General features: G+C 36.1%; 1 protein-coding gene across 6 annotated transcripts in view; it reads right to left on the bottom strand.

Moving 5' to 3' along the window:
- SEC23A (Sec23 homolog A, coat complex II component) overlaps nt 1-26,052 on the bottom strand; it is a 31,924-nt gene that overhangs the window by 3,315 nt on the left and 2,557 nt on the right. For 2 of the 6 annotated variants that reach the window (XM_026090814.1, XM_026090813.1), the window contains exons 2-20: nt 25,281-25,513; nt 22,272-22,513; nt 20,399-20,456; nt 20,050-20,136; nt 18,644-18,880; nt 18,464-18,543; nt 17,352-17,496; nt 16,848-17,006; nt 15,917-16,032; nt 13,704-13,827; nt 13,531-13,611; nt 10,276-10,365; nt 8,919-9,025; nt 7,715-7,868; nt 6,957-7,034; nt 5,780-5,941; nt 4,283-4,369; nt 2,467-2,622; nt 1,763-1,828 (exon numbers count right to left, since the gene is read on the bottom strand). In XM_026090814.1, coding sequence (XP_025946599.1) covers nt 1,763-1,828; nt 2,467-2,622; nt 4,283-4,369; nt 5,780-5,941; nt 6,957-7,034; nt 7,715-7,868; nt 8,919-9,025; nt 10,276-10,365; nt 13,531-13,611; nt 13,704-13,827; nt 15,917-16,032; nt 16,848-17,006; nt 17,352-17,496; nt 18,464-18,543; nt 18,644-18,880; nt 20,050-20,136; nt 20,399-20,456; nt 22,272-22,492 — 2,208 coding nt within the window. In that variant the 5' untranslated portion in view covers nt 22,493-22,513; nt 25,281-25,513. Of the gene's footprint in view, nt 1-1,762; nt 1,829-2,466; nt 2,623-4,282; nt 4,370-5,779; nt 5,942-6,956; nt 7,035-7,714; nt 7,869-8,918; nt 9,026-10,275; nt 10,366-13,530; nt 13,612-13,703; nt 13,828-15,916; nt 16,033-16,847; nt 17,007-17,351; nt 17,497-18,463; nt 18,544-18,643; nt 18,881-20,049; nt 20,137-20,398; nt 20,457-21,037; nt 21,104-22,271; nt 22,514-23,287; nt 23,311-25,280; nt 25,514-26,052 lie in introns of those variants that run through there. The other 4 variants (XM_026090816.1, XM_026090815.1, XM_026090817.1 and 1 more) reach the window with 3 other exon arrangements.

Genomic DNA, 26,052 nt, shown 5'->3' with positions numbered 1-26,052 from the left:
GGCTGAAAATAATGGCATGCTCAAATAAATATCTTCAAAGACTCCCAATACACACTTCCAAAGCAAACAGAATGAAACTGTATGAGAAAAGGTTACCACTATTTTCTGAAAACATTTTAAATACAATATAAGGCACTTACCTGCTGAAATTTAGAAAAAATTTTACTTATAATATTAAAAAAAAACTAGTCAGCTCATCACCTCCTGAAACATCGTTTCAGTGGTGTGCCAGTGCCCTCTTCTGGTCAGTGTGGACTAACAATATTTTCTGGAAACTCAGCTTACACAAAAGTCACACAAAGTGACATGAAACAATCCAGGAAGCTCATGAGAAAAACCATGAGCAAAACCAGTTCAGTTTAAAATTTTCTCCCAACAGTCATACTCCTGATTTCATAATTTTTACTTGGTTCAACTTTATTCACACAAAATGAATGCTATTATGTTGAGAACAAACATAGCAATGCCACTGGGAAGGTTAACACAGCTTTTCCTACAACTGAATTCTTTACGACAGTAAAAGGAGAGCTGTCTTTTCCTAGGTACATCAGAAAAAAAAAACTCACTTTAACTTATTCAGCATGAACAGTTTTCTTTCAGATCAGTTCAAAGACTTTTTTGTATTTGCATTTACATTTGGAATACTATTTCATCTGCTTACTAATTAAGTAAGCAGGAAACACACCATGAGAAATTTCAAAACTTCAAAAATTTCTGTGTAATGCTTGGATAAAAACAAGATCTTTCAAACTATGGGGTTTATTTGTGTGTGTGTTGTGAACTTAACAGGACAAAGACAGAGAGACCAACAGACCGCTGGTTAGGATATTGACTTTGGAGGAAGGAGAGCCAGGTTCAAATCCTGCTGACCTGACTCAGTATAAGGTGATCAAGTACTTCCACTCTGGAACTCAGCACTCTTTCCTGATGAAAGTTTCACTGCATCCGATACTTCTCTACAAAAATGTACCCTGATAAATCTTATCTGACAAAAATTACTGTCATAAAATTCCTGCAAAGCTCTATTTATTAATGACTTGAATACTGTAGGCCCTTTAGCAAAATACTTGAAAAGTACAGTTGACGCATAGGTCCCAGCAACTGCTGCATTTGTGTGTCAGATGCAATCACACTTCCACGACAACTTCCACACTTGCACTAGCGTTCACCCACAGCAGTGCTTCTCTTTCCACTATAAAAGCTGAACTTGGAAGCAGAGCATGGAACCGAGATGCAATAGTCAAAAACGTAAGCTGCTGCAGAGTTTATTTTTTGAACTCATATATAACTTTCCTACTAGAGATAACATTTGAAAAGCTGAATCCTCACCACGAGGAACAAAAAAAATTCCAGGAAACACCAGTATATCAGTACTGGTGTACTCTTCAGTTCTTGCTTAAAGTTAATCTCAACATTTATTTGCTGTAGTCAAAAAAGCTGCACTGGTCTTTATTTGTGGTAAGYACCCTCATTCCAAAGAATTTGAAGGTATCTGACTAAGACAGATGGCTAGACATGAAAGTAGACTAACTGAAGCTTAAAGCAGTAAACTATATCAATTTTTTTTGAAGAAAAAATGAAACCCATTCTTTTAACCTTAGTAATTCTGATGGCATCAGGCCAATACTGCATTTCTTTTCCAGTTTCAACATTTGACATTATTACTTATATGTACACAATGTCTCACTTGATTTCTGAAATAGAGAAATGGAAAACAAAAGTATTTCATGCATACAAGCTTCATCAGCAGAATCATACTTACCTGTCCCCATGCATACATATTGTTATGAGTCTGTGAAGGATTTACTTTGGAAAGCAGGAAACGAGCCTAAAAAATTAATAAATAAATAAATAAATAAGGCAATAAATTAATCTTCTAAAATAATAGTTCTTTTATGCTCAGAAAAAAATACCTGTGTACGCAAAATATAATATACTATTTCTACTATTTTCAGATAAAAATGTGCACAGTTGCCTATTTAGAAGAGCAAGCAGAGTAGCCTCTCCAGAACAGTAACTTCCTGGATTCTACAGTTCTAATGCATAAATGCTAACAATTTTGAAAAGTAACAGGAAGTAAGCTTTTCCTTTTTTTAAGCAGCAGCAAAACAAATGTATGTGAGTATCAATAAAATATTAGTAAAAAAGGTTTTGAAAAAATAACATGAAAAGTAATTCTACTGTTGAGCCAGAGACTCTGACAAGGCTTACCTTTTTCTTCTGCACACTACATACAAGGAATCTGAGAGTCCAAGTCAGTATAATTAAATTAGTAATAAACAACAGGATTCGTGAATTAGGTAAAAAGGTACTGTTAAATATCTGGCTCTGTCAAAGCTTTAAACTTCCAGATGTTAACTTGCAATTTACATATATTTTAGCAGGGAAATGCAAGTTTAGTATATAAAGTCTCTTGGTATTACTAAATATCGCTTCCTAGATTATATAATACATATTTTACCATACCTGGCTTCCTCCATGTTCTGTGTCAATGTATCTGGGCATTGGGAATCTGGAATGGAGAATTTCTTGKGCATCATCTATCGGAGCTTGTAGCAAGTGATGAAAGTTTTCATATTCTGGCATGTCTTGGTAACCTGATTTACGCCACTGAGCTATGGTCTGGGGATTGAAAGAGGAAGGAAGTACAGAACCGATTCATCAGTCATTCTTAGTGAATAAAAAGGCTTTTCAGAGAAGAATGTGCCATTGCTGACCTCTTCTCTACCTTTCATTCCTTTCTACCCTATAGTATGTAGGTTAACTTTTTAAAAGCCTCTGTAATTATAGGCTCTAACAGGATATGAAAATAACAAACCACTAGATTTTTTTAAAACAATGTTTTACATAAATATTTCCTTTTTTTGTCACCCTTTGTATGATAAACATTTAATCCACGAGGTCTGACCATGAGGTCAGAGGGTATTATTTACAGTTCTCTAATGTGCACTTTTATGACACATCAGAAATAAATATGAATTGCAATGTAGCTGTCAGGGCCTGCAGCACAGCCTCCCGCCACCTTCTAGGAGTGAAGCTGGCTGCTCAAGACCAGTTCACTGATACGAGCTGTTGGGAGGAAAGACCTGGAGGGAGCCTCAGCAGGGGTTCCCCGTTTCGCTTGTGAGCTGCTCTTAAGCTGCGGCTCACATGCTCGGCCCCTGCCTGAGCTACTCTGCAGCAGCATTGCAGCCACACCTGCGCCTGGCCATGTACCCCACTGATCTGGACCCTGGCCTGCAGACTTGACTTCTGAGTCTGAACTCAGACCTGCCTCATCACTACGGGCCAGCCTGGCTATCACTGGGCTGTGGCCAACCCTGGTGGCTCCCTCCACACCTGATCCTGACCTTGACTTGTTGACTTGAGTCCCTGGCTTGACCTCAATCCTGCCTCATCAGCATGGACTTGTCTGATGATCTGTACTGGTGGCTGCACTATCTTCCTCAGGCCTGCCCTGCTCACCTCGCTCAGGCCAGCGCTGCGGGGCAGGCCCTCACTGCAGGGGCCATTGCCTCTGCCTGCCTCGTTATCGTGCTCAGCTCCCAGCTCCTCTTACCTTGGGGAGCAGCCTGCCCCTGCTGCTTCCTGACAGCATCTTACAAAAATACAGAGAACATTTTAAAAAGTGCTAAAGGTTGGTAACTATTTAAAAAAGTGCAGCTAGGAGGACATGATCCAGAACAATATTTCTCAGACTCTTAGCTGGGAACCCTTTGTGGCTGTAAAGCAGTAAAAAGGAACAGCTCAGTTCCTCCAGGGCAGCAGAGCAAGAGCAAGTCATAAGCATTTATATTACTGGGGAATGTCAATCTACTCAACTGCCAGAAGCAGCTTAGTTCCTTTAGGATGGTGCAGATGAAGGGTGACTGTAATACATGGCGTTCTCACTCTCCTATCCCCAAAGAACTAATCTGCTGCCAATTCAGAGGCCTAAAATAAGTGCATGAAAAAGGCAACGTGAGGGGGGAGAGTCGTAAAAGAGCAAATAACGCTTTTAAAAAGTTGGAAAAATACTGGTCTAAAACAAATAATTTCATACTGAAGCTAATTCATCTTAAATTTATAAAAAACAGAACCAAAATAGCAAGTAATGCCAGGTGCCTGTGTATGGCGCATGTTAGACTACAAATGTGAATTAGGAATCCTTTCAAGTTGAATGGTACCAGCTATGCAGATGAGGTCAAGCACTGGAGTGCTTTTTAAGACCAGGGCTTTACTTTCATAATGAAATATTATTACAGAAAATGGAACATTTATATAAGAAATAATTTAATCTTACCTCTCCATGATAAATAAGGATCTGGAAAAAGGTGTCCATAAGAAGAATGCGATCTGGTAAAATGCTGCTGCTATCCAGAAGAACAGGCTAAAATAAAAAAAAAATACACAAATAAAAAGAGAACAACATACCAACTGATGCAGAACTGATACAGCCTCTTCTCAATCAGTCACTGACTCTTAGGAACTTTTAAAATCACTTACTAAAGCTCCATATTTGTTCGTTTTCAAGTTATACATCTGCAACCCACAAAATCTCGTTCTGAAGTTATCCAGCTTGATTCTGAATAATAATTTCATGAAAGTGATAAAAATGGGATCCATGAGCTGAGAGCTATTTCATTATTATGCACTTTTCCAGTCTTTCAAGTACTTCCATTTTTACCCATACAAAGATATTAGCTTAATGATACTTCAATGTCTAAAGATTCAGTACTTATTCAAACATGGGATTTGGGTGTTTGGGTTTTTTTCAGTCTTGTTCTTGCAGCTATTATTACTCTGTATATATACACGTATATATGTATATATATGCACAGACAACACACACACACACATATATACATGTGTGTATATATATATATACACACACACACACAGACACACACATATAAATATATATAGTAATACTTATGATTTATGAGTTCTAACGTAGTATTTAAATCTTCAGTGTTGTAGTTCATCTTTTCATGGGTGCTGACATTACATTGGTGATTTAATTGGATCAGTACCATATGATTTATTTTGATCAATCATATTAGGGATACCAAAAATAATCATTCTTACAAGAACTGGGAAAACAAAACATTGAATTATTACTCATTCTATACTAAGGTATCAGCTCCCCCTTTGATCAGGTGGAGCTTGATCATGTTTCCATCACTCATGTAACTAATTGTTATTTATACATGGATGAATGCTCTCACACTTGTGAGTAGCTCTCCACAAACTACCTCATTACTTTAATTAAAATTCCACTTTAAAATCCCTTTCCTTCTGTCATGACATAGCCTAAAGATTTTTGTCAAAAAAACTTGACAAAAGTTAGGCTCCCAGTGTGCCAAGACCCTGCCTACTATGTTAATTTTCACTGTCTCACAGTTTCCTCATTCTCTTCTATCTATCAAATTAATTTTGCAGTCTCCTGTGTTACACTTCTATTATACACTTCTTAGGAGATGATCTTTTTATTCTGGGTTTGTACAGGATGTACCATGATAAGGTCAAATGCAAGGTTCTGTAACAAACCTATACATTATGGTAACCATGCCAAAATCAGAAGCAATCCTTTCTGGATAAGGTGGAGAGAGAGTTTTGTACATTTCCAAAAACATTTCTTTCAAAACCTACTGAAAAAGTACGTTTTGAAATAAAAACATTTTCTGTCGTGGTTTACATCCTGGTGCCACAAAAACAAAAGCAAAACTCCTATTGATTTCAACAAAGTAAATAAAAAACAGATTATTTTAACCTACAGTTATGTTACATAGAATAATACCTCTGGAGGTCCATTGAAGGAGTAGGCATAGAGAATTGGCTGAACCATGATAAGTGACTGGGTTAGATCTTGACGCATAAAATGATGACGATAGTATGAGCTCTCATCTGGACTGTTGTTAAAAACTTGTAAGAAAGGAGATCTTCTCAAGTGAAACATGAACTGCAAAAAAAGGAAAACAGCTGATTTGAACTTTCACAGATAAAAAGGAGGATTGAACATGGAGAGAAAATGTTTTTCGCAAAAGCCAGATGAGACTAATGCCACTGCAAAACTGAATTTCAAGTCCTTTAACATTTCTAACTTGTATAGGCACCTTCCCCAGATACACAGATATATAKAGAGAGAGAGAGAGAGAGAGAGAAGGAGACCTCAGAATGGCCAAAAGTTTAACAATTCTTTTTCTCCAGTACTAACTGATAAAGAGTACATCTGAATATTGCTAAAACCATACTGCAAGTTGTACAGTTCCTATGAGAGAGGCTGCTTCACTTGAACACAAAGAGTTATAGCAAAAAAAAAAAAAAATTAACCACAGCTGAACCAAAGCTGAACTTTGTAAGGCAAAATGGAAGAAGCAAATCCTTTCACTGATGAATCAACCTCTCCATAGCAGTTAACAACTGCAGGTAAGTAAGCAGGTAACCTCTACAGACATATGGAAGTCTACGAAGAGTCCAAAAGCAACATAGTTTATCCAAATGGAGGAGTTTATCAGAATGGATTATTAACAAAGAAACAATTTATTTAAAGTGTAATTTAGTCAAGCTGAAGTTCGTCATATATCATGTTCATCATTATAAACCATATAGGAAAGAAACTACAAAGCAAAAACGTATCTTTTCTCATGTTTTCTGAATTTCTTTATCAAAACTACTCAAAACACACACAGTGTTACTATCTGAGTTACAAACTCAGTTAAGATGAGGAATCCATCATAATAGAACCAAACAGTATAGACAGTCAGAGAGAATCTAGCTGTAAGGACAGAAGGCAAGAGGGAAAACAGAAGCACAGACAACAGAGTGATCGTCTAATGTCACATGCCAGAGAGTAGCTAAAGTGGGGTCTTTTCACTCTGATATCCAGCGTAAAGCCTTATTTTACTTTATGCTACAATACCTCTTAATTCACTAAGCATTTATTCTTTCTGTTGTAGAACTTTTCTTCTACTCACCTGTGGATAAAGTGAAAATGTTTCTGAAAATCTGAAAGAACTTGGATCATCCTTATGATATTCTCCAAATTTCTGACACTGAAGCAAAAGAAAAATATGTCTGAATTAAGAAGTAAAGTGGGTTGGTTGCACTGTTACTCTAAGTTTGTTTGGTTTTAACAATAAATATATGATATGCTTACACCTTTGTAATAAAACAGAAACCTAAGAAAAAAGACCTGAAATAAGTGCTTTTCTTAACAAGTAGCGATTTCCTCGCATATCAGGCTTTATTGGCTAGTTTTTCTTTAAAATCACCATGAAAAAGTTACATGATTAAACATCCCCAGACACATTTAAATCTAATTGTTAATAACTAGCTACTTACACATGAGAAATAAATATAATACAAAACTGACTTTTTAAAAATAAGGAAATTCCATATGATTTTTTATTTTGCTTAAAAAAGTAATTTACAGTATCATTATAGACAGCAGAAAGTAAAGAAAGGTTTAACTTCTACAAGCCTCATGCTAGATTTTTCTCTCAGAAGCTGGCAATGTCCAAATGATGAGAACTGAGACATTAATTAACAAAAACCACAGCTGCTCTTTCACCCTTTTAAACAGAAATTCTCAGGTCATTCTGCCTACMCGCTTGTGGAAATGAAGCATTCAATTACTCTACTTGTTTAGAAACAACCACTGAACACAAGTCATTCAAGAACGATATGTATGGAGACAAGAAACCAGTTCAACTCTTAATATAGCCGTGTTTACCAGTCGTATAAGTTGTCTGTCCAACCACCTAAGCACATCAGGTCCTTCTTCTGTTTCTGCCCTATACACTGCCAATCTAGCCATCAGAATTGCAGCAGCTTCCTGGTCAAAAGATGCAGCAATGTTCTGGATCTGGGTCTGCGCATCTGCCCAGCTGCAAAAGAAAAATACTAGTATTTGCATCATAGTGAAAGGAAAGGTGTCCAACTTAAAAATATCCCTCAAGAAGAAGGCAGAGAAAACAGCATTCACAGTTTAACAGACAAACCCATGCTGGAATTTCAAAAAATGTGCTGGGAATAGATCAGCAGCCTCTCAGTTACCATTCTTTCGTATGATGTCCCTTATTCTTGAGATGTCCCTTATTTGTACACAGATGCCATGAAACCAGTGAAATAAAATATAATGCCACTTACAAAAAAATTATTACATAAAAAATTGATAAATTATGAAAGCAAGTTACAGAAAACACTGTCCAGGAAGCTAATCACACAGTACGCCTTCCAGACTAACAGTCTTCTTGTGCACCTGTTTTGGGATCTAATTGCTTGTTCTTTTCATGTGTAAGGTGACTATTACTCTATCCTTTCATCAGTCATCAAGAAGATTTTACTAATATAATGAATGCAAGTTAACAAGATACTCATATCAACAGTAAGGGCAATATGCTTTAGATAAATGGAATTTTCCATCAAATTAAACCACTTAGTCTCCTTGAACTCAAAGGAAACATAATTGAAAAATGCCTCCCTAATACTAAACATCACTTACTAAAATTGTGAAATAAATTGAATCAAGGAAGCTTCAGGTAAGGGTTATACATGGATGAACAGGTATATACAACACCTGAACTGCAGCTAACACTCACAGGTTAAGATATGAAGTAATTTTTATTATTCCCTAAGTCTGACCATCTCCTCAGTTTAGACCATAGAATTCCATACAGTGTTTTCTCTTCATCTAAAATCACTTGGGTTACTTCAGACCATTCCCATAGCATTACTATACAGCCATTGCGACCTCTTGGAGAGGAAACAAGCCACGAAACAATAAGGGCAACAGTGTCACAGGTATGATCCTGCTTTCCCCACCTGTGGCATTGTGTATCTGAGAACACAGAACGTCTGTGTTAGAATCTGAAGATTAAATAGCAAATATGTACAACATTCATTTTCAAAAATGATTCATCACAAATAAAACATACTTTCTGGCAACTGTGGTCACTCTGATACGTCTCTGTCCACTAGAATGCTGGTACTGAGTCACAAATTGGATTGCACCACGTCCTCCCTGAGGAATTGGAGCATTGTGCTAAATGTGGGAGGAAAAAAAATAAACTGAGTGGGAATCTCAAGATTTTATAGTCTAATTAGAAAATGTATAAAAGAAGGATTAGAAAATGATAAATCTCTTAGCAGTAGGCAGTTCAAATTCTATAAATACATTGTCCAACATTTTATTACGTTGAGTATGTTTGCTAAACGTGGCTAATAAACTTGGAGACATTTCTTTCAAAGGGACTATGTTACAATTGCTGATTTCATTAGATTCTATTGAACGTCATGTGATTTACTACAGTTACAGGGTAACAAAACCAATACTACTCTGAAATGTTGATTATTATATCACATAAAGTGCCACAAAAACTTAAAGATTAGAATCCAAATGCAAACTGAAATTTTAAAACTCTGGACTGTAGAAATACAGGTTTATATACTGCCAGCAGGGTAAGTAATTTCAAAAGAGAAGGAAGGTTGAAATCAGCCACGAGACACCATCATTAGCCCAGTTTTAGACAGAGTAATAAAATGAGACTTAAATAAATACTTTAATAAATTTTTATTTCACTTTTTGTGTAAGCCACAAGTTAAAACCTAAGGCTTTGCAACAAAATATACAACACAGCATATTAAATATAAAGAAACTACATCCAGCTCACAAAGTTCCTGAGCTGCAAATGCTTGGAGGAAGGGAAAGTATTAGCACAAAGTAGCACATTTGTTTGTCATGTTTTTATCCTCTTCCCTGGCATCCCCTGAGGGAGACAGGACACTAGGCTATCCATTTTTGATGTGTTTCAATGCAGCCAATGTTTGTTTACAAATACTGACCCATAAGAGCAAAAATTAAAATGTAACATTATGGAATGATTACCTTGCTAAGTAAAATGTCAGAGAAATACTGAAAAAATGTCATTAAATATACAGTATTACAGATTACAGTATTTTCAGATATTGCAACTGAATTACATTTTCATAAGGAATAAACTGAAAAGAAAGATTTGGACTTAGATTATGAACCTTATCTAAAGTTGGCAGAATGTTTTGGTTCTCATTATCATATTCCTTAAGAAGGAGATCAACCCATCATTAAACTGTTAGAGTCCATCTCCTAAACTCTGACATATGAGACTCTAAACTCTCTGACATGAGAACGGCAACATCGTCTGTATCCCTACTAATGTGCTTCAGGGAACAACAAAATTTAAATATAGGCTTCAGCAGTCACATAAAATTATTACTGCATTTAGAATTTGCTACAAGTTGACAAATATTTATTACCTGATTGACCACTTCAAAGTACAGTGCAAGCGTGGTAGTGGGATTAAGTCCACAAATCTTCCACTGACAAGTACCTCCTGTTCCAATTTCCTGTAAACAGATTTTATAGAATACCTTTAGAAAACAGAAGTATTATCTTTTGTATGAAGTACAACACCTGGCCATTATAGATAATTCTTTTTGACAACTACTGTGTCACAGCTTTTCTCCCTGCTCACTCTTCCAGCTTCCCCAGAAAAAGATAAGGCTCTCAAAATACAACTGCAGCGCTGGATGCAAGAATAGTTTAAAAAAAAAAAAAAAAAAAAAAAGGAGATGGTTGGGAGAAAAGCATTAAAACATTAGAAAGGCAAGAAAATGGCAGTAGAAAGACAGAGAAAGCAAACAGTCAGAAACAGGAAAAAATGAAAGAGAAAATTACTTTGCTTAAACTATCCCAAGAGAAGAGGGAGGAAATAGGTAAGATGGAAAAAGACGGACAGTGATTGGTACAGGGGCCTGGTGAAAACCTTCACTGTTACCCAGAGGTGGTATGTAAGCTCCTGACCTCTGGAGCTGTCCCTACCATTTTGTTCTGCACGTTCACTAAGATAGCAATGAGGCAGAGCGCGTGCATTTCTCGTACTGAAGGAGCACTGAGTATCGATGAAATGTCACAAAAGAAGCAACGAATCATCAAATGTAAAGCTTCCTAGAGTCTGAAGAAGTGGAGAACACAACGAAAGAGATGCATCTCAATTTTTAGCTTAGCAGAAATAAAAGTAGAGGAAATTTAGACTGATAAAAGTCTGATACAAACAAATGAACTAGGGGTAGACATACGGTTTTTCCACTACTACAGTTGCTCTTACTGGCTTCCCTATTACTGCTCTTCTGCCAGCTTCCCCAGGCAAGAAGATACAGTCATGGCAAGACTTGCAGTACTGTATACAAGAAGACTTTCTTTAGTTTCTGATAGGTAAATATGCAAATTCCCTACCACAATTTCAGAGCAACTATTCATATGACAAATAATCAGTGTTTGTTTAAGCTCTGTATAACCTGAATACGATCTGACTGATAACATCTGACAAGTCAGCCAAGAGAACTGAAGGGTTCTGAGAAGTGGAAGCAAAGAGGTAGCTCACAACACATTTTTCCTTCTTATTTCAGATTGTTTGATTTTGCCTCTTTTATTAAGATGAAAAAGTGTACATTCAAAGCATGACTGTACCATAAATGTATTAGATTTTAGTTAACCATCAGTTACTAAAGGTTTCCCTGTATTAAAAAAATGAGAATTGCCAGAAGCAAGAAAACTGTGGGGCATGTACACTGGGAATTCAGGATTAAACAAGCTGAAGATATCTGTGCTAGAAGGAATTTTGAGAGTATATCTTATAAAAATCCTAAAACAAGAAGGAATATTTATACTTCAAAGCTCTCCTGAAAGTATGCGACCACCCTGTAACAAAGACTATTCAGATATCCAAGACATCTCAGATGAGAACATGACTACTTGTTAAAATTCTACTGCTCCATTAAACTCAGCTTTATAGATTAGGAAAAATTAAATGATTGGAAGAACACTTCAGAATATACATTTTAAGCAGCGTTAACAGAGACTTTGGTTTGTAGGAATCCTTACAGAACCTGGCTAACCAAATCTATTTAAGATTAGAGTGCGTATGCTTTAGAACATGCAATTAAAAGGGACTATGCTGTGCATGTACATATAGCATTGGCCGCAAAAAAACAGTTTATGATTTGATACATGTGAGACAACCTACCTGGTTAATAGCAAACATTTAAGCTAATTATAAATACATAGGGAAAGAAAGAATGTACATGACAGACATGGCTACCTAAATTCTTTTTTTTTTAATTATGAGGAAAAGATCTCAATTTTAAAAATCAACAATTTTTACATATTTCTATTCTATACTTTTAAAAAAAACTAAAAAGAAAGAACATGCACAAGCCCACCAACATTTGACAAGAGAGGGAAGAAGGTTGTTTGCTTTTCTACAAAGCAATATGTATTTTAGGAATTCTTATTATCCAACACAGTTTTAATTTTTGTTATATGAGGGACTAGAGAGACTATGCATCTCATTCACAGTGATTTTTCTAGTACTTGCCTGAAACACAAATATTTTTTTTATAAAACTGTCAGCTCTTCATTCAGTGAATCACTTCTAAATACAGTATTTACAGACAAATGTGCCAAAGTGGAGTGCCTCCTCTAATGCATACCAGGAAAAAGCCTGCAGCAGTTAGTTTACATAGTTAATAGTATGTAGTTACATAGTCTCTAGTAATTAACAAAGTATCCATTTACAGATCGTGATGCATTTGAAGTGAAAATACCTTTTTGTCATCAAAATGATAGAAGCCCTCAAATAAATCAGTTAAAGTAAGCCTAGACAGTCATCCATAATGAACCCGGTGCAACCAAACAAAACAAACACTCAAAGAATTATACCGGCAATGGTTGGCACTGTGTTCACATTCACTGTTAAAAGTGTTATGGCTAGACTAATTGTCCAGTTACCACTTTAAACTAGCTGTGTGCATCTGAATTTTATTCATACATTTCACCTCAGAATTAAGATGATTTCAGCAAAACAGTTTTGGTTACTTTCTGGAATTGTTTTAGATTAGTAATCAACTGCAAAATTTAACCGTTAAAAAAAAAAACACTTGATAAGAAAATAGGTGATAATTGAAATCTGATGTAAATTTAATGAAGATACTTCAGGAGTTAGTAACAGTTGGATATTCTGATCAATTAACTGTGTTTGGTAAAGTAGCTATACAACTGGGTACAGGGAGTCAGGATAAAGGGGTGTTTCCATGGACTTGTCTCCTCCTGTTCTCTCAGTCCCTCTAAACAAAACATATTCAGGACTCTGGACAAAAAAGACATAGTTTTGATTTTAATAATAAAACAATGCAACTCACTTCCTAATTGGTTTCTCCCATGCCAACATGTAATTTTTCTGTAAAAAGGTTAAGTAACCATTCTGCGAACAAACCTTAACCAAGTAACAAGGGACCTACAAGGTCTAATCTAATCTGAAACTAATCTAGCAGTGACAGGAGTTTATTTAAAGAACAGCCCTTGAGTGTATTTATTTTTAAATTGAAGAGAAGTGAACAGGCTTTGTTCCATTTATGGAAAAGTTTCAACCTCTATCTCTTCAAATCTAGAAATTCCAAATCCTATTTTCCCATAATAGAAGATTACCTTCATTTTCAGCAAAGTTAACTTACATTTTCTGATACACAAGGTCCTTTAGAGTTGAGAGAGACACAGGGTCCAATAGCTCCAGAAATCTTTACTTCTCTTGAAGTCTTTACGTTTAAAAGAAAAACATAGATTAATATGCTACTCCTAGTCATCTTATTCCAGTGCTTCACTACCACACTGCATTTTTTATCCTTACCTTTATTTCTAATGTGCCACCAAATCCCATTTTAAATTGTCCTTGCATATCTTTTGTGAATACTCTCTGAAAGGTTTGTTTGAATAAAGATGTATTGAAAGAATCTCCCATTACCATGTAGCCTCTAGCCAAAAAAAAAAAAAAAACAGAAACAAAAAACTCAAGTTAAAAAAATATATTTATTATACAGTAATTTAGCAGACAGGATTTATGTAGCTTATTTCCATTAAAGAGTTAAAACTAAAAACAGTTCAGAGAGGCAGATTTCTGTCTTCTTAGAAGTGACTACTCTTTATTTCATCATTAAATCAATATTTTGCTAAAATGTTAGGGATTAATTTTATAAGTAAGCTTATAAAAGCTCACCAGATTCTGCCCAATAAACATTTTAAGGTCATCCTGATTTTAATATATAACAAAATCTTACACTGGGAAAATAATATATTGGATTTCTGCTCTACAAATGTCTCATAATCTTGCAAAGTCAGTTAACTACTTCTAATATTCAATATTCCAATCTTATTTCCACACAATTTTATTTTGTTCAGTCCAGCATTTATTTCAGGCTTAAATCTACACTAAAAAAAGCATAATTTCTTTTTATGCTTAGTAATCCTTTGTGGATGTAAAACTGCAGTGGTTGCCACTCATTCTGAAATAGCATATACTGTGCTTAAGAAATAATAATGGGATATACTATTGTTATTTGTCTCTAAAATACCTGATATTAATAAAATAAGTTATTAGCAAACAAAGATTTGGCCATCAACTTTGTAAGTGCAAAACACCTGAAAAGTTATAGAAGTCTTCAGGTGGATACTCGAAGTTAGAAGACAACAGACATGTGGACAGAATCAGAAATCCCTCCCTGTATGTAGGATGCAACCAAGTAGGAAATACAAACAGCTGTGGGAGAAACAGACAAACTGTGCTTTAAGGTCAGCTTTGCTGCAAGAACAGAACCAAAGGTGAGTCAGAAGAGGAGAGAGGAAAAAAAATTACACAGGATTGTAGTACAAAGAAAAACACAGCTTGAATTTGATGCAGAAAATGAATACAAGTCCCACATACAGGTAAAGTCAACATACAGCTCCTGAACAGTGGAAACTCCCATGCTAAGACTAAACAGACAGCTCTGAAAAGAAGTAACCCAGCAGTGACTAGGACGGCAAAGCTGGCCTGAAACTCAGTGTCACATGTTTATCGCAGCCTGCAGCAGCATCTCCCACTCTTCCTGGTATACCTAGATATGTAGCATGTGCTTAGGATCCTCTGTCATATGAAGATATTGACGGGCAACTAAGAAGGCCTATAACCTACAGATATACCAGTTATTAAACTGATAAGCAAAGATGCTGCATTTAATTAGCCATAGCTGGTATTGACATGGTCAACAATGACAGTCATGAAAAATGAGCTTGGAAAAAGAATACATACTGAATATAGAAGTCTAACATAAGAATCAAATGGTATATAAAGCAGGTTGCTATAGTAGTAAAGACGAAATTTTACGAGAGTGTAGGAAAGACTTTGGGGAAGAGAAAGAAAAGACAGTCTTTGAAAAAACATGGAGGAAGAACTGGCAAGATTTAGAAACGAGTGAAGTACTTAACATACAAGGAAGAGTCAAAAGCTATCTCAGATTACAGGTCTGCATAACAGGACAGGCGAGGGCCTCATCAACACTGACAGAAAATAGGGACCTGGTTTCATTAAAAAAGATTAGAACTTGCTTTGATCATATTAAATGAATTGATGGAAAGACAAGCTGGAGGACATACAAGAGACTACATGAAATGTAGGAACTGGATACCTGAGACAGTAGCTGAACCTATAAACAACAGTATCTAGAAGAAGGCATAAACAAGATAGAAGGAATAACTGAGGGTTTTGTGCCATCTGAACAGTAAGAAAAATTGGACACAGGCTCACATTCCCCTTCTCTTTACCAAAACCAGAAGCTTATATATACACACACATTGAAGAAAAACAGCATTAAATCATGTTATTTAAGCCTCAAATAGTTTAAAGAAAAACAGTAAAAAGCCTATATGAGTAAGCCCACAATTATGGTAATGAATTTGCCAGAGGCTGAGGAATTCTCATAACAACACAAGCTGCCCACTATCACAGTAAACCACAGGAAGATTAAAAACAAAAAACAAGAAAACCCTGCACCTTCACATATGACTTAAAAATGAATAGGCACGTACCCAGTGTAGTTGGGACAACACTTCATCTCCAGAAGACCAGTCTGATCCAATGCACATGCATATATGTCAATAACATGACCATTTGTTGCAGCCCGATTAGCCAGGGCTTCAAAATGCTAAATCCAAGATGAAAATACAGTTCATAGCAGTTTATGACATGAACTCTCTTCATCTCCATATTAAATCCTAAACTCCCAAAATTTTTCTGAGACAATATTGTCAATCTTAATTCAGATCATATTATAATACAAGACAAAAGCATTTTTTTTCATGAAGTTAAAACTAGGACTGGAATTTTCAACACCTGTGTTTTATTTTCTGAACAGCTGAGAACCTGACACACTAGACGGACCAATGAGTGCTATTTAAACCAGCAAATGATACTGACTTTTTTCTTTTTAAACTGTGCATTAAGGACTAAATCCAACTCATAGGATTGAATTTACCTCCCTAACCTCAAGTGTCTATAATAATAGGTTTCTGCAACTAAGCTAATCATTTAAGTTCCCATCACAATCAATTAAGATGAAGTCAACAGATTTAGGATGCCCAAATGTAGATTATTTAGGATGAAATGAACTGTGCCTAAACTCTAGTGATTAATCCTCCCCCATCTACACAGAGTCTTGAGTAACTGCCTTAGTAGTAAATATCCTTACTCTAGATATACCATTTAGTCAGATGAATCCTCTCCTAGTAAAATGAGGGAAACATTCCAATGAACACTAGTGAGAGCTAGACAAAGTCCTAACCCAACATACTGAAATTCCTGAAGACGTGCAGCTATTCAAAGGCAGATAAACAAAAACGCACAGTTCCCACCTCTTTATACATTCACTACTACTAACAGTATTTTACAGTGCCAGGCAGGATGTGTAAACATTCACTAATTGGTAAGGTGCCTAAAATACCATCTGTTTTCATATCTTACCTTAGTACCCTTTTTAACATATTTAGCATTGTCTTTTTCAATGTCATGCCATGATCTTATAGGTAATTTCAAATCATCCCCTACAACCATTCCAGGTCCTTGTGTAGCTGGTCCTCCAATGAACATCATTATACGAGCACCAGTATTAGGAAAAGTGCACTGCAGGTAAAAAGATAAATGAGACTACTAGTTTTTGCTATAAATGGAATAGAAGAAATAGGTATCCTGCTTTTTATCACATTGATAGGATTGTAATAACAACTGTACTTTTTCCTCCCAAAACCCAAATTTTCTATTTATTCAAAGACTCAATCTTGCCTCATTAAAATGAATATTTTAACACCTACAAATATTCTATATATATATGTATGTGATGAGATTCATTAGAATCACCATACAAATCTAATATGCATGATTTAAGGGGTTTACATATTGCTTGTGACAGATTTTATGTAACAAGATGATCTATTTACATATTTATACAACTATAGTTAAAACTTTTACCTCAAGGAGCCCTACAGCTATAGAAAGAGCCACTCCAGAGGAACGCAAGGGCCTTTTCCCTTGTGGAACAGGCCAAGGATCCCGCTGCAGTTCACCCAGAAGATCAGTAAGATTCATATCAATTTTCTGCACTGGTTGCAAAAATCTGGAAACAAATAGATGGAATTAATTTAGACTGGAATTTTTAAATAAACATTATACTGATTGCTCACTAGCAACAGGCTGGACTGCAGTATTGAAGATTCTAGTCTGGATTCAGAGCAGTGTCTCTGACTCACCAAGACAATGAAGTTTTCTGGTACCCTATACACGGTATACTTGGCTTAAGAAGCTCAGCATAGAGGTTGTAAAACAAAATTTGCTGACTTAGAAATACAGCCACTACCCAGAAAGAACTGTATCCAGTCAAAAAACCAGAGCAGATGATGACCTATGAATCTCAAAAAGAAAGCGGCACTACTTCAGTGAAAATCAAAAATCAGAAGAGACATTAACATATAAAGACTTCTGTGCCTTCTGCTACAAGTAAACCAATAGTAGAAAACCAACAGCAGAAAACCAATACTAGAAAAGCAGCTATTTAACAAGTGGAAGGCAGAGATTGCGAAGCCCTCTTCTTGCCTTTTTTTTTGCCTGCCTTATCATTTCATCAGTTTCTTCTGTGTAACAGTGGGATACAGAGGAGAATCAAACACCCCCCACCATTTCCAAATGAGAGACAGAGGAGAGGGGAAGGGAGCTACTTCAGAGGTAGACAGAGGGAAGGCAAAACGGGGCATTGACATAAGAAAGAGGAACCAAAGTAGCCATTAACATTTTGCAGCATACCAACAGAAGCATCATTACTTACGTATCTGTAGCATAGCTACATAGCATTCTCTTAGAACATTTCCAAAGCATCATCCAAATGATTTCACTGTCACCTAGTAAGTCCTCCCCCCACTCCCCAGTACAAACTGGCAGGAATAAGACCCACTAGATTCCTAGTAAACCTGTTCCTGACCAGAAGGCTCAACTCTGGTGATTAATGAAAAAATCAACTGAATGTAAGATAATTTTTTCAGTAAAGCACTGTAGTCAAGATGCGTTTTTAAATGTTTTAAGCACATTACCTGTTAGAAGGTGGTGGCTGCTGCACTTGGGGACCCCTACCAACTTGTGAAACAGCTACTTTCGTAAGTCCTAACATTTCCTGTCATCAAATAAATAAGATTTTAGTATAAAATTTGTTTATATACTATTTGAAAGTTCATCATCATCTTGATTTCTTTTTGTTTACTTTTGTGTATTACCTGAAGCTGTTTTGCAGATAGATCCTTTGTTCCCCTGAAGACATAACTTTTAGAAATTCCTTCACAGCCAAGTTCATGAACTTGCACCATTCGGCCAAAGGTAATAAGACCCACTAATGCAGTTGGTGGCAAAAGACTCAGCGACATTTGCATGGATTCCTTCAGAGCTTGCAAATCTTCATCTTCCATGCATGTGTCCACAACATAAAGAAATATTAAAGGCATCTGAGGACCACGCTTTAAGAAATATAAATATCGTTACATGAAAAACAAATCTTTTGGGGATCAAAAATGAACAAATAAAAGTACATTTTGTAAAAGTGTTGTTAATTTTAGTTATATCAATAAGGTCAGTGTTTCATCTAACATGCCTCTTTCCTCCATCTCAAGTAGTAATCAGTACATAAGGCTAAAGCAGAACAAAATCCATATCATAATGAACTCCACACACAAATTAAATGTCGACTACAGAAGAAAAAGTTCCTTTCAGGATGTCAAGATAGTTCTGAACCATATGCCAATTTTATTAAGTTTTAAACAAATAGGAAGTCTGTATTGCTCCAAGTGAAGGTAGTAGTGATAGATATATCCAAAATCACACAACATTTCAACCTGATGACATTATATGGCATTTCACCTCATAATTTTACTCTAGAGATCATCAGTTCTTTTTACTCCTTCTATAGTAATTTCATTGCAACATGAGCAGTATTCCCTTTATTTTGTTTTACAAGAATAGGCGAAAAGTAGAGATTCTGTTCAGTTTTATCTCTTCTTTTCATGATTTGAATACCTCACCGAAGTCTTACAAATTTTAATCCTCAAGATGAGAAGTAAGAGGTTGCAAATTTGCAATTACAAATGTTTGCGCTTTCAGATTGTAGGTCTGTTTTTCATTTACTCTTCCTTCTATGTCATTCCTATCCTAACAGAAAGGATGAACTACTAAAATTCAAACACTTTAACTGAATATGCATTAACCTTTTCTTCTAAAACAGCTAGTCCCAAAATTAACTCATGATTAATCAATGACAAACTTAAATTGAAAGGATTAATCAGATATGGATCAACAGTCAGCCAAATTTGAGCTAACATCATTTGGGCAAGCAGCAGCAGTAAGCAGATTCCTAGCACAAACATAAATTAAACTGTTGTTAAGAAACAGAGTTAATAGAAATCTTGCCTTTTAAAGTGATCTCCCTTTTTTTTTTAACATGAGTTTTATTAACCATCCTTGTGTTCTTATAAAAAGCTATGCTTTCCACTTCTAACTGATGACATAATCTTTCTATTAATGAGCAAATATTCAGTGATTAAAATGCAGTGAAGAAATAAAATTGAAATTAGTTCACTGCATACACAGTTAGCTTACAGATAATGTTAAAGATCTTATTAAATGATTTTACCTGCACTACATATTCGATGCTAGAGAACTGAGGTAAAAGTTCAGCCGGCTGATTCATTTCAGATATGCCAGCATAAGTAGGAGGAAACTGCAAATAAAAATAAGAAAATTAAGCATAAACAAAAGATTACAGGTTCTAAAAAAGCAAAAACTTATGTATGTACTACTTTCCTCTTTAACAGATGTTCACTATTGCTGTTGTGAAAAAAATCTCAATGCACTCTGAAGATACAGCTGCACATTTACGTTCTTGCTGTCAATTTCAATTCACAAACATTATTTGAAAAATGGGTTTTATTTTTATCTTATAAAAAGAGATTTTCTGTATTTTGAATGTTTCATTTTCTTACCTGATTTCTTTGATAACAAAAGTTGCAAGCCCAGAGTTTTGCTCGATAATCCACTTGGCTATAAAAATACAATTAGAAAAGTTAATATAGCAGGAACAATTCATTTTACTTCACTGACCCTAGAATATGTTTCTCCTAATTTTCTAAAATGTATTGCTTTTGAAAAAGCTTCCTCCTAATATACCTTCTCCTAAATAACCATATTATAAATTCAAAATAAAGTGTAGCTTTATAAGTTGCTCATAAAAGACAGATGTATCACACAAAGAACGGTCTTTATGAGCAAGGAACAGTCTTGAAGGAAAGGAAGCAAATGAGAAATCAGAGTCCAGACTCAGCACCTTTATTAGAGACTTTCTGCATGGTTTTAAGGCACGTAATTTTAACACTCCCTGCCTTTTCTTTTTCTCCCTTTTCTCAGTGTATGTCTATTAACTGCCAGAGTCTGGGATTATCCTGAATATACATTACACCCCAATAAAACAAGTTCCAACTAACAGCCATTTCTCTGTTGAAATAGCATTTTTCAATGGGTGAGCCTATCCTCTTTTATCTACACTATTATTGGTATTCAAGCAGTAAAATAATTAATGTGACTTGTATCCTCATGCCATAGAGATGCCTTAAAGTCCTACTCACAGCCTACGGGAAAGTAAACATTACATGTTTTCAGCATACACTTCTTGCCATCACATCTTCTCCTGTCTGCAAGGGCAAAAGTTGTTAAAAATACCATTAAAACTTTGGATAAATCCCAAGATGGTCTACTGAAATCAAACGAACTATGACAATTTTAAGGGCTGCAGATCATCTGGTCTGATAGACTGTGCACCCAGGCTTCAAAAGGCCACCACCCAACCTCAGTCCAACTAATCACACATTGCATACATGAGACATGAAGAATGTATGTGATTCACTGTCAGTGACCTGACTGATCTTTTACAGTTTCGTCTTTCCATTATTTTTCTTTCAGCCCTTAATAAAAGAAAATGCTTCTGAAAATGATATGCTTCCACTAAGTCTGACTTCCAGTATATGCAGACACTGTGTCTGCTTAATACTGAAAGGCAATTTTACACCTGTTTTGAATACTTCTTTTCTCCCAAACAGGAACAAATCAATCATAAAATTGAGTTAAGTGGTTCTACAGAATCTTTCACACAAAGTCTAATCTACCACTATTCCTCATAATCCCTTTCACACACTTAGCAAACGCCACCTTAAAAATTGTTCAGTTTCCTGCCCATACTTCTGTGATTGGGATGACGTTTACAATGCTTCCTCTGTTTTCAACCTAACTTATCCATGACTAGTTTACAATCATTTGTACTTGTGCCAATATCACCCTTTAGCTTAAATAGCTTTTCATCCTCCCTCTTGCCTACTTCTGCTGCATTTATCTACCTATTTTGTTTTGCTAAACTAAACCAGCTAACATGCTTTGGTCTACAACTGAACTAAGGCAAGTAAGAATTTATAGTTTATTTTACTCAGAAATTAAAACATATCAGGGCCAAACTGTTACAAAGACACAGCATAACAAATTTTTATATGAACAATCTTCAAAGGTGAAATACAGAACTATACTAACCCACAAGATGTGGGGTTCCAGAAAAGTAACATACCTAATCGCTAATTAAATGAAGTATGTTGAAAAGATTAGTTAAAGGTAAATGTACTATAAAGCCATGTTTCAACTGCATATTTTGCAAGTGAAAATTTATGTGCATTATGAAACTTAGAAAAGCTGCAAGTTTGGGCTGTATAGTCATGTGAGGAGTACGTGAACTCCTATGCAAACACACTGCATCTTTTGTGTAGTTTAACTGACACTATTCTGAAGATTGTTTGTAAGTAAATGTATTGAGCTTACCATAAGGGATTCAGAACAGCTCGACATGTGGTCCTACTGCACAGAACTGGCTCGTATTGAATAGGAGGCAAGTCTGGCCGTTCCTTCAGTGGTGTGAAGAGAGCAGCCACTGGGACAACCATTCTCGTGGCTTCAAGACGACTTGAAGGCCAAACATTCCAGCTGAATCTAACTCCATCTCTGTCTTCATTCTGCTGGATAAATTCCAGGAAGGTTGTCATGGTCAACTTCTCTATTTATCACTAAAATAAAAAATGTAACTGTTAGCTGCGTGTTGAAATGCAAACTTTAAGTACTTTCAGTATTTATTGGCTAAAAATGACAGTCATACATTGAAATACTATAACTGAGTTACAACCGATGCACAGCGAGTAAAGCTTCTGAAATCCAAAATTCAAAGCAAAGAATTCCAAAGTGAAACAAAAAAAGTTAACACTCTCAGGATGGAGCAACCTCTTCAAAATAACAAATATTTGGCACATTGCAAAATAAATACATAATGTTAAAATAGTTCTGACCTCTTCTTGATTTAAGTAACTAACTCAGGCAACAAATGGTATACCTAAATCAATAACTCTCGGGTAGGTCAGAGAAGAAAATATATAGCATTTCAACACACTATAAAAAAGACCTGTTTACCAACAAAAAAAGGGGGGAGGGCATTTAATTATTCACTCTGCTCATTATTCAAGAATCATGCATTCCTGCAAGTTACTTAATCCTTTAATTTCTTTTTAAGAATCAAACAGCAAGAAGTATTTCTCCCGGGTCTGATTGTTTTTCTTCTACTGTACCAAATTTTACAGGAATTTTGTAACCATAACCATAACTAACCATTTTTAATAACTCATCACATGGCCTGCATACAAATATAAAGGAAGACACAAGAAAACATTTCTAAAGCAATGCTAGGAAATAGCTTTGCAAGAAGTACGTGTCATATTCCACTACTTTGTATAATCAAGATGCACCTTCAACAACTGTTTGAACTCAAATTTACCATTTCAGACACCAACCTAAAGCTTTTTTAAGATTTTTCAGCTGGAGATTTCCAGAAGCTGGAGCACCAGGGAACACAGAGACATCTGAATAGCTCAAGAGAAACCTGTGAACATCTGGCAAGGCCAGCAAGAAACCACAAACCAAAAAACCCCAGCTATATGCACACTATCTCCTAAAACCTTTAGTATGCTTCCTAGTACATTTGATAGTACATAAGTTTTTCCACCAAGTAGGTTATCTAAAGTCCTGCTGGCTAATAATTAAGAATTTACTGTAAAGTCTACACAAACCACCTTACAGGCTCTCTGGGAAAATACTCAGGTCTCAATTTAAATTACAAATTAATGAACAGCTCTAAGCATGCAAGCATCCTCCTGAATCAGGATTCAAATCAGCAAATCTCACAAGCAGACTGACTTTCTTTACCTAGCAACTATATACACCATTGTGGGAAACTCCTGGAAAACTTTTGACTTCCAAAGATCTAGCTGTCTTTGCTAAAATTATAATGGCATTGTTCCATTAGTTTATGCAATACTTAAACTGCAATTTAAAAACCTGAAATGCTTTTAACTTGATAATTTGGTTATAATGATGGCTATTAATAAAACAGAATAACAATATCCATAAACAAAGATAAACCCTGTATTTCACAGTTATTATTATTAGGAAATAATCAACTGTCAGCATATGATGACAGCTACAAAAAGAAATCCCAATATTGCTTCTGTAAGACAGGGACTGCCAGATAAACTTAAATAAACAGAGTAACCTTCTCTTAATGTTTCCCATAGGTGCTATCACTATCATTTATCTCCAAGCTGTAGTAGAAATACTATGATAATAGAGGCTGCCAACATTTTAGCAGGTATGTCATCTTACCGATACTAGGAGCAGATCTACTTGACGTGGTAATTGCAACAAAGGGAGCCGAATGGAGCTTTGTGACATTGTGTGCAGGAGCACAAAGTCGCAAAGCTCCACCTTATCGCTTTTACTAGTAGAGCTGCAAGGCCATCAGGCTGGACAAGACCATTGGTCAAGAAATAAAAGTGAACAGAATGGAGAGGAGAAAAATACCCAGAAGGCAGTATATAGGGATGGCAGACAGAAAATAAGTCAGTTAAAAAAGGAAAGGACAGCCCAGTATCTAAAAAAGATGTAAAATTTAAAAAGTTTATCTCCTAACACATCAAAATCTATCACTATACTGTGCAAAAGGTAAAGGAATGTTATCCATGAAAAATGGGTTATTCATACAATGACTTGTACGAGGAAATAAAGTTATTAGTTATAAGCACAGATACAAACTGAATAACTAGATCTCTCCTTTTAAAATTATCTCCTGAGAACAGACAGAAATCTGAGCTTAAAGGCCATTTCAGCCATTCCACTGGAATCTGCTATGAAGTCCATCAACTCCATCTCTTTAAAAGATTTAAGTAAGACTATGAAACTAAAGCAAAACATTGCCAAGTGAACACTCACTTTCTGTACCTAAACTTTAAAGTCTTTTCTTCTCATTTTACCCCAGCTATGTTTGAAATGGTTTGATGTGGACCTTACTTTTATTACTTGGTTACTACTCCACAGAGGGCAATGTACAAACTCCAATATGCAGTGACTAATAAAAGTAATAAAGTACACACATATACATAAAAGATTTGTTGGATTTAATGAATTAAATATTGTTACTTTCTAGTACGGCATGTATTTCCGACTCAGAAGACAGAGCCTGCTAATAATCAAATTGTCCTCTCTTTTTTTCCATTCTTTTCTTCCTTTCCAATAGCCAATGATGTCCACAGATTTCATCTTACATCAGATGTGAAACTCATGGTCTGACAAGCCATATCCAGCTTTGACAGTATTATTGTAGCTGTCCAGGCACGTTTTCTGGGGTGGTCGTGGGGATTACATTACACCAGAATCGCAAACCTTCCTGATCTACAGGCTACATGCCAAAAAATTCATACACCTGTGAGCCACAAAATACACACTGCTTACCTCAGAAAACCACAGAGAGGTGATGTTCAGAACAGTTAGTAGCACTGGCTCATGGGGGTGGGGTGGGGGGTCACTGCTTTGGCTCGGCTGCGGCTAGGACAACCTGGTGATGAGGGTGACCTCAGCAGTCCCTCCTGTCCGGCTGCCTCCCACTGCCAAGGGCTGAGTTTACCTCCCCTCTCTGTACCCTGACAGTCTCGCTGTACGTCACACTCATGGAACGGGGGCCACAGCTGCACGGCATAGAAAGACACAGGTTGACTATGCCCAACTGTACAGGCTTGATTCTCAGGTAAATAATAATATTCATGTAATTACTCTAAGTGGATGAAAGAGTACAGTTAGGACTTTCTAACCATGATACATATCAAAGATGTTTGATATACCATGTCTACAATGCAGAAAGCTATCTCATAGCTGAACGGTTTTGAAATATATCACTTTGAAATTACATTCCTTTGAATAGCTATTCTAGAAGCAACTGCAAACAGTAATGACACCTTTTCTTCAAAATAGATTTATTATTCTAAAAGGTCCTCCTTTATCTCAACACAAAAATTAAACGCACCAGGGTCTGCCTAAACACAAGTTTTGTGCAGCTTTGCCTGTACGGTAGGGCATCACTGCTAAATCCCCAGACCGTGGCACAGCGCTGCAAGTACAAAAGGCGCAGCCCGCTTGCGAGAGGTGGGAACCAAAATGAACTTGAGGCCGGCAGAGCTGTCCGAGCTGGCGGCGCCCGGCGCTCCGAGGGGGCCGAGGCAGGCCCGCC

This window comes from Apteryx rowi, unplaced genomic scaffold (assembly GCF_003343035.1).
Source record: "Apteryx rowi isolate R43461 unplaced genomic scaffold, aptRow1 scaffold_88, whole genome shotgun sequence".
NCBI classification, from domain to species: domain Eukaryota; kingdom Metazoa; phylum Chordata; class Aves; order Apterygiformes; family Apterygidae; genus Apteryx; species Apteryx rowi.
The sequence above is the reverse complement of the archived record's forward strand: the minus strand, read 5'-3'. Positions and strand labels throughout refer to the sequence as shown.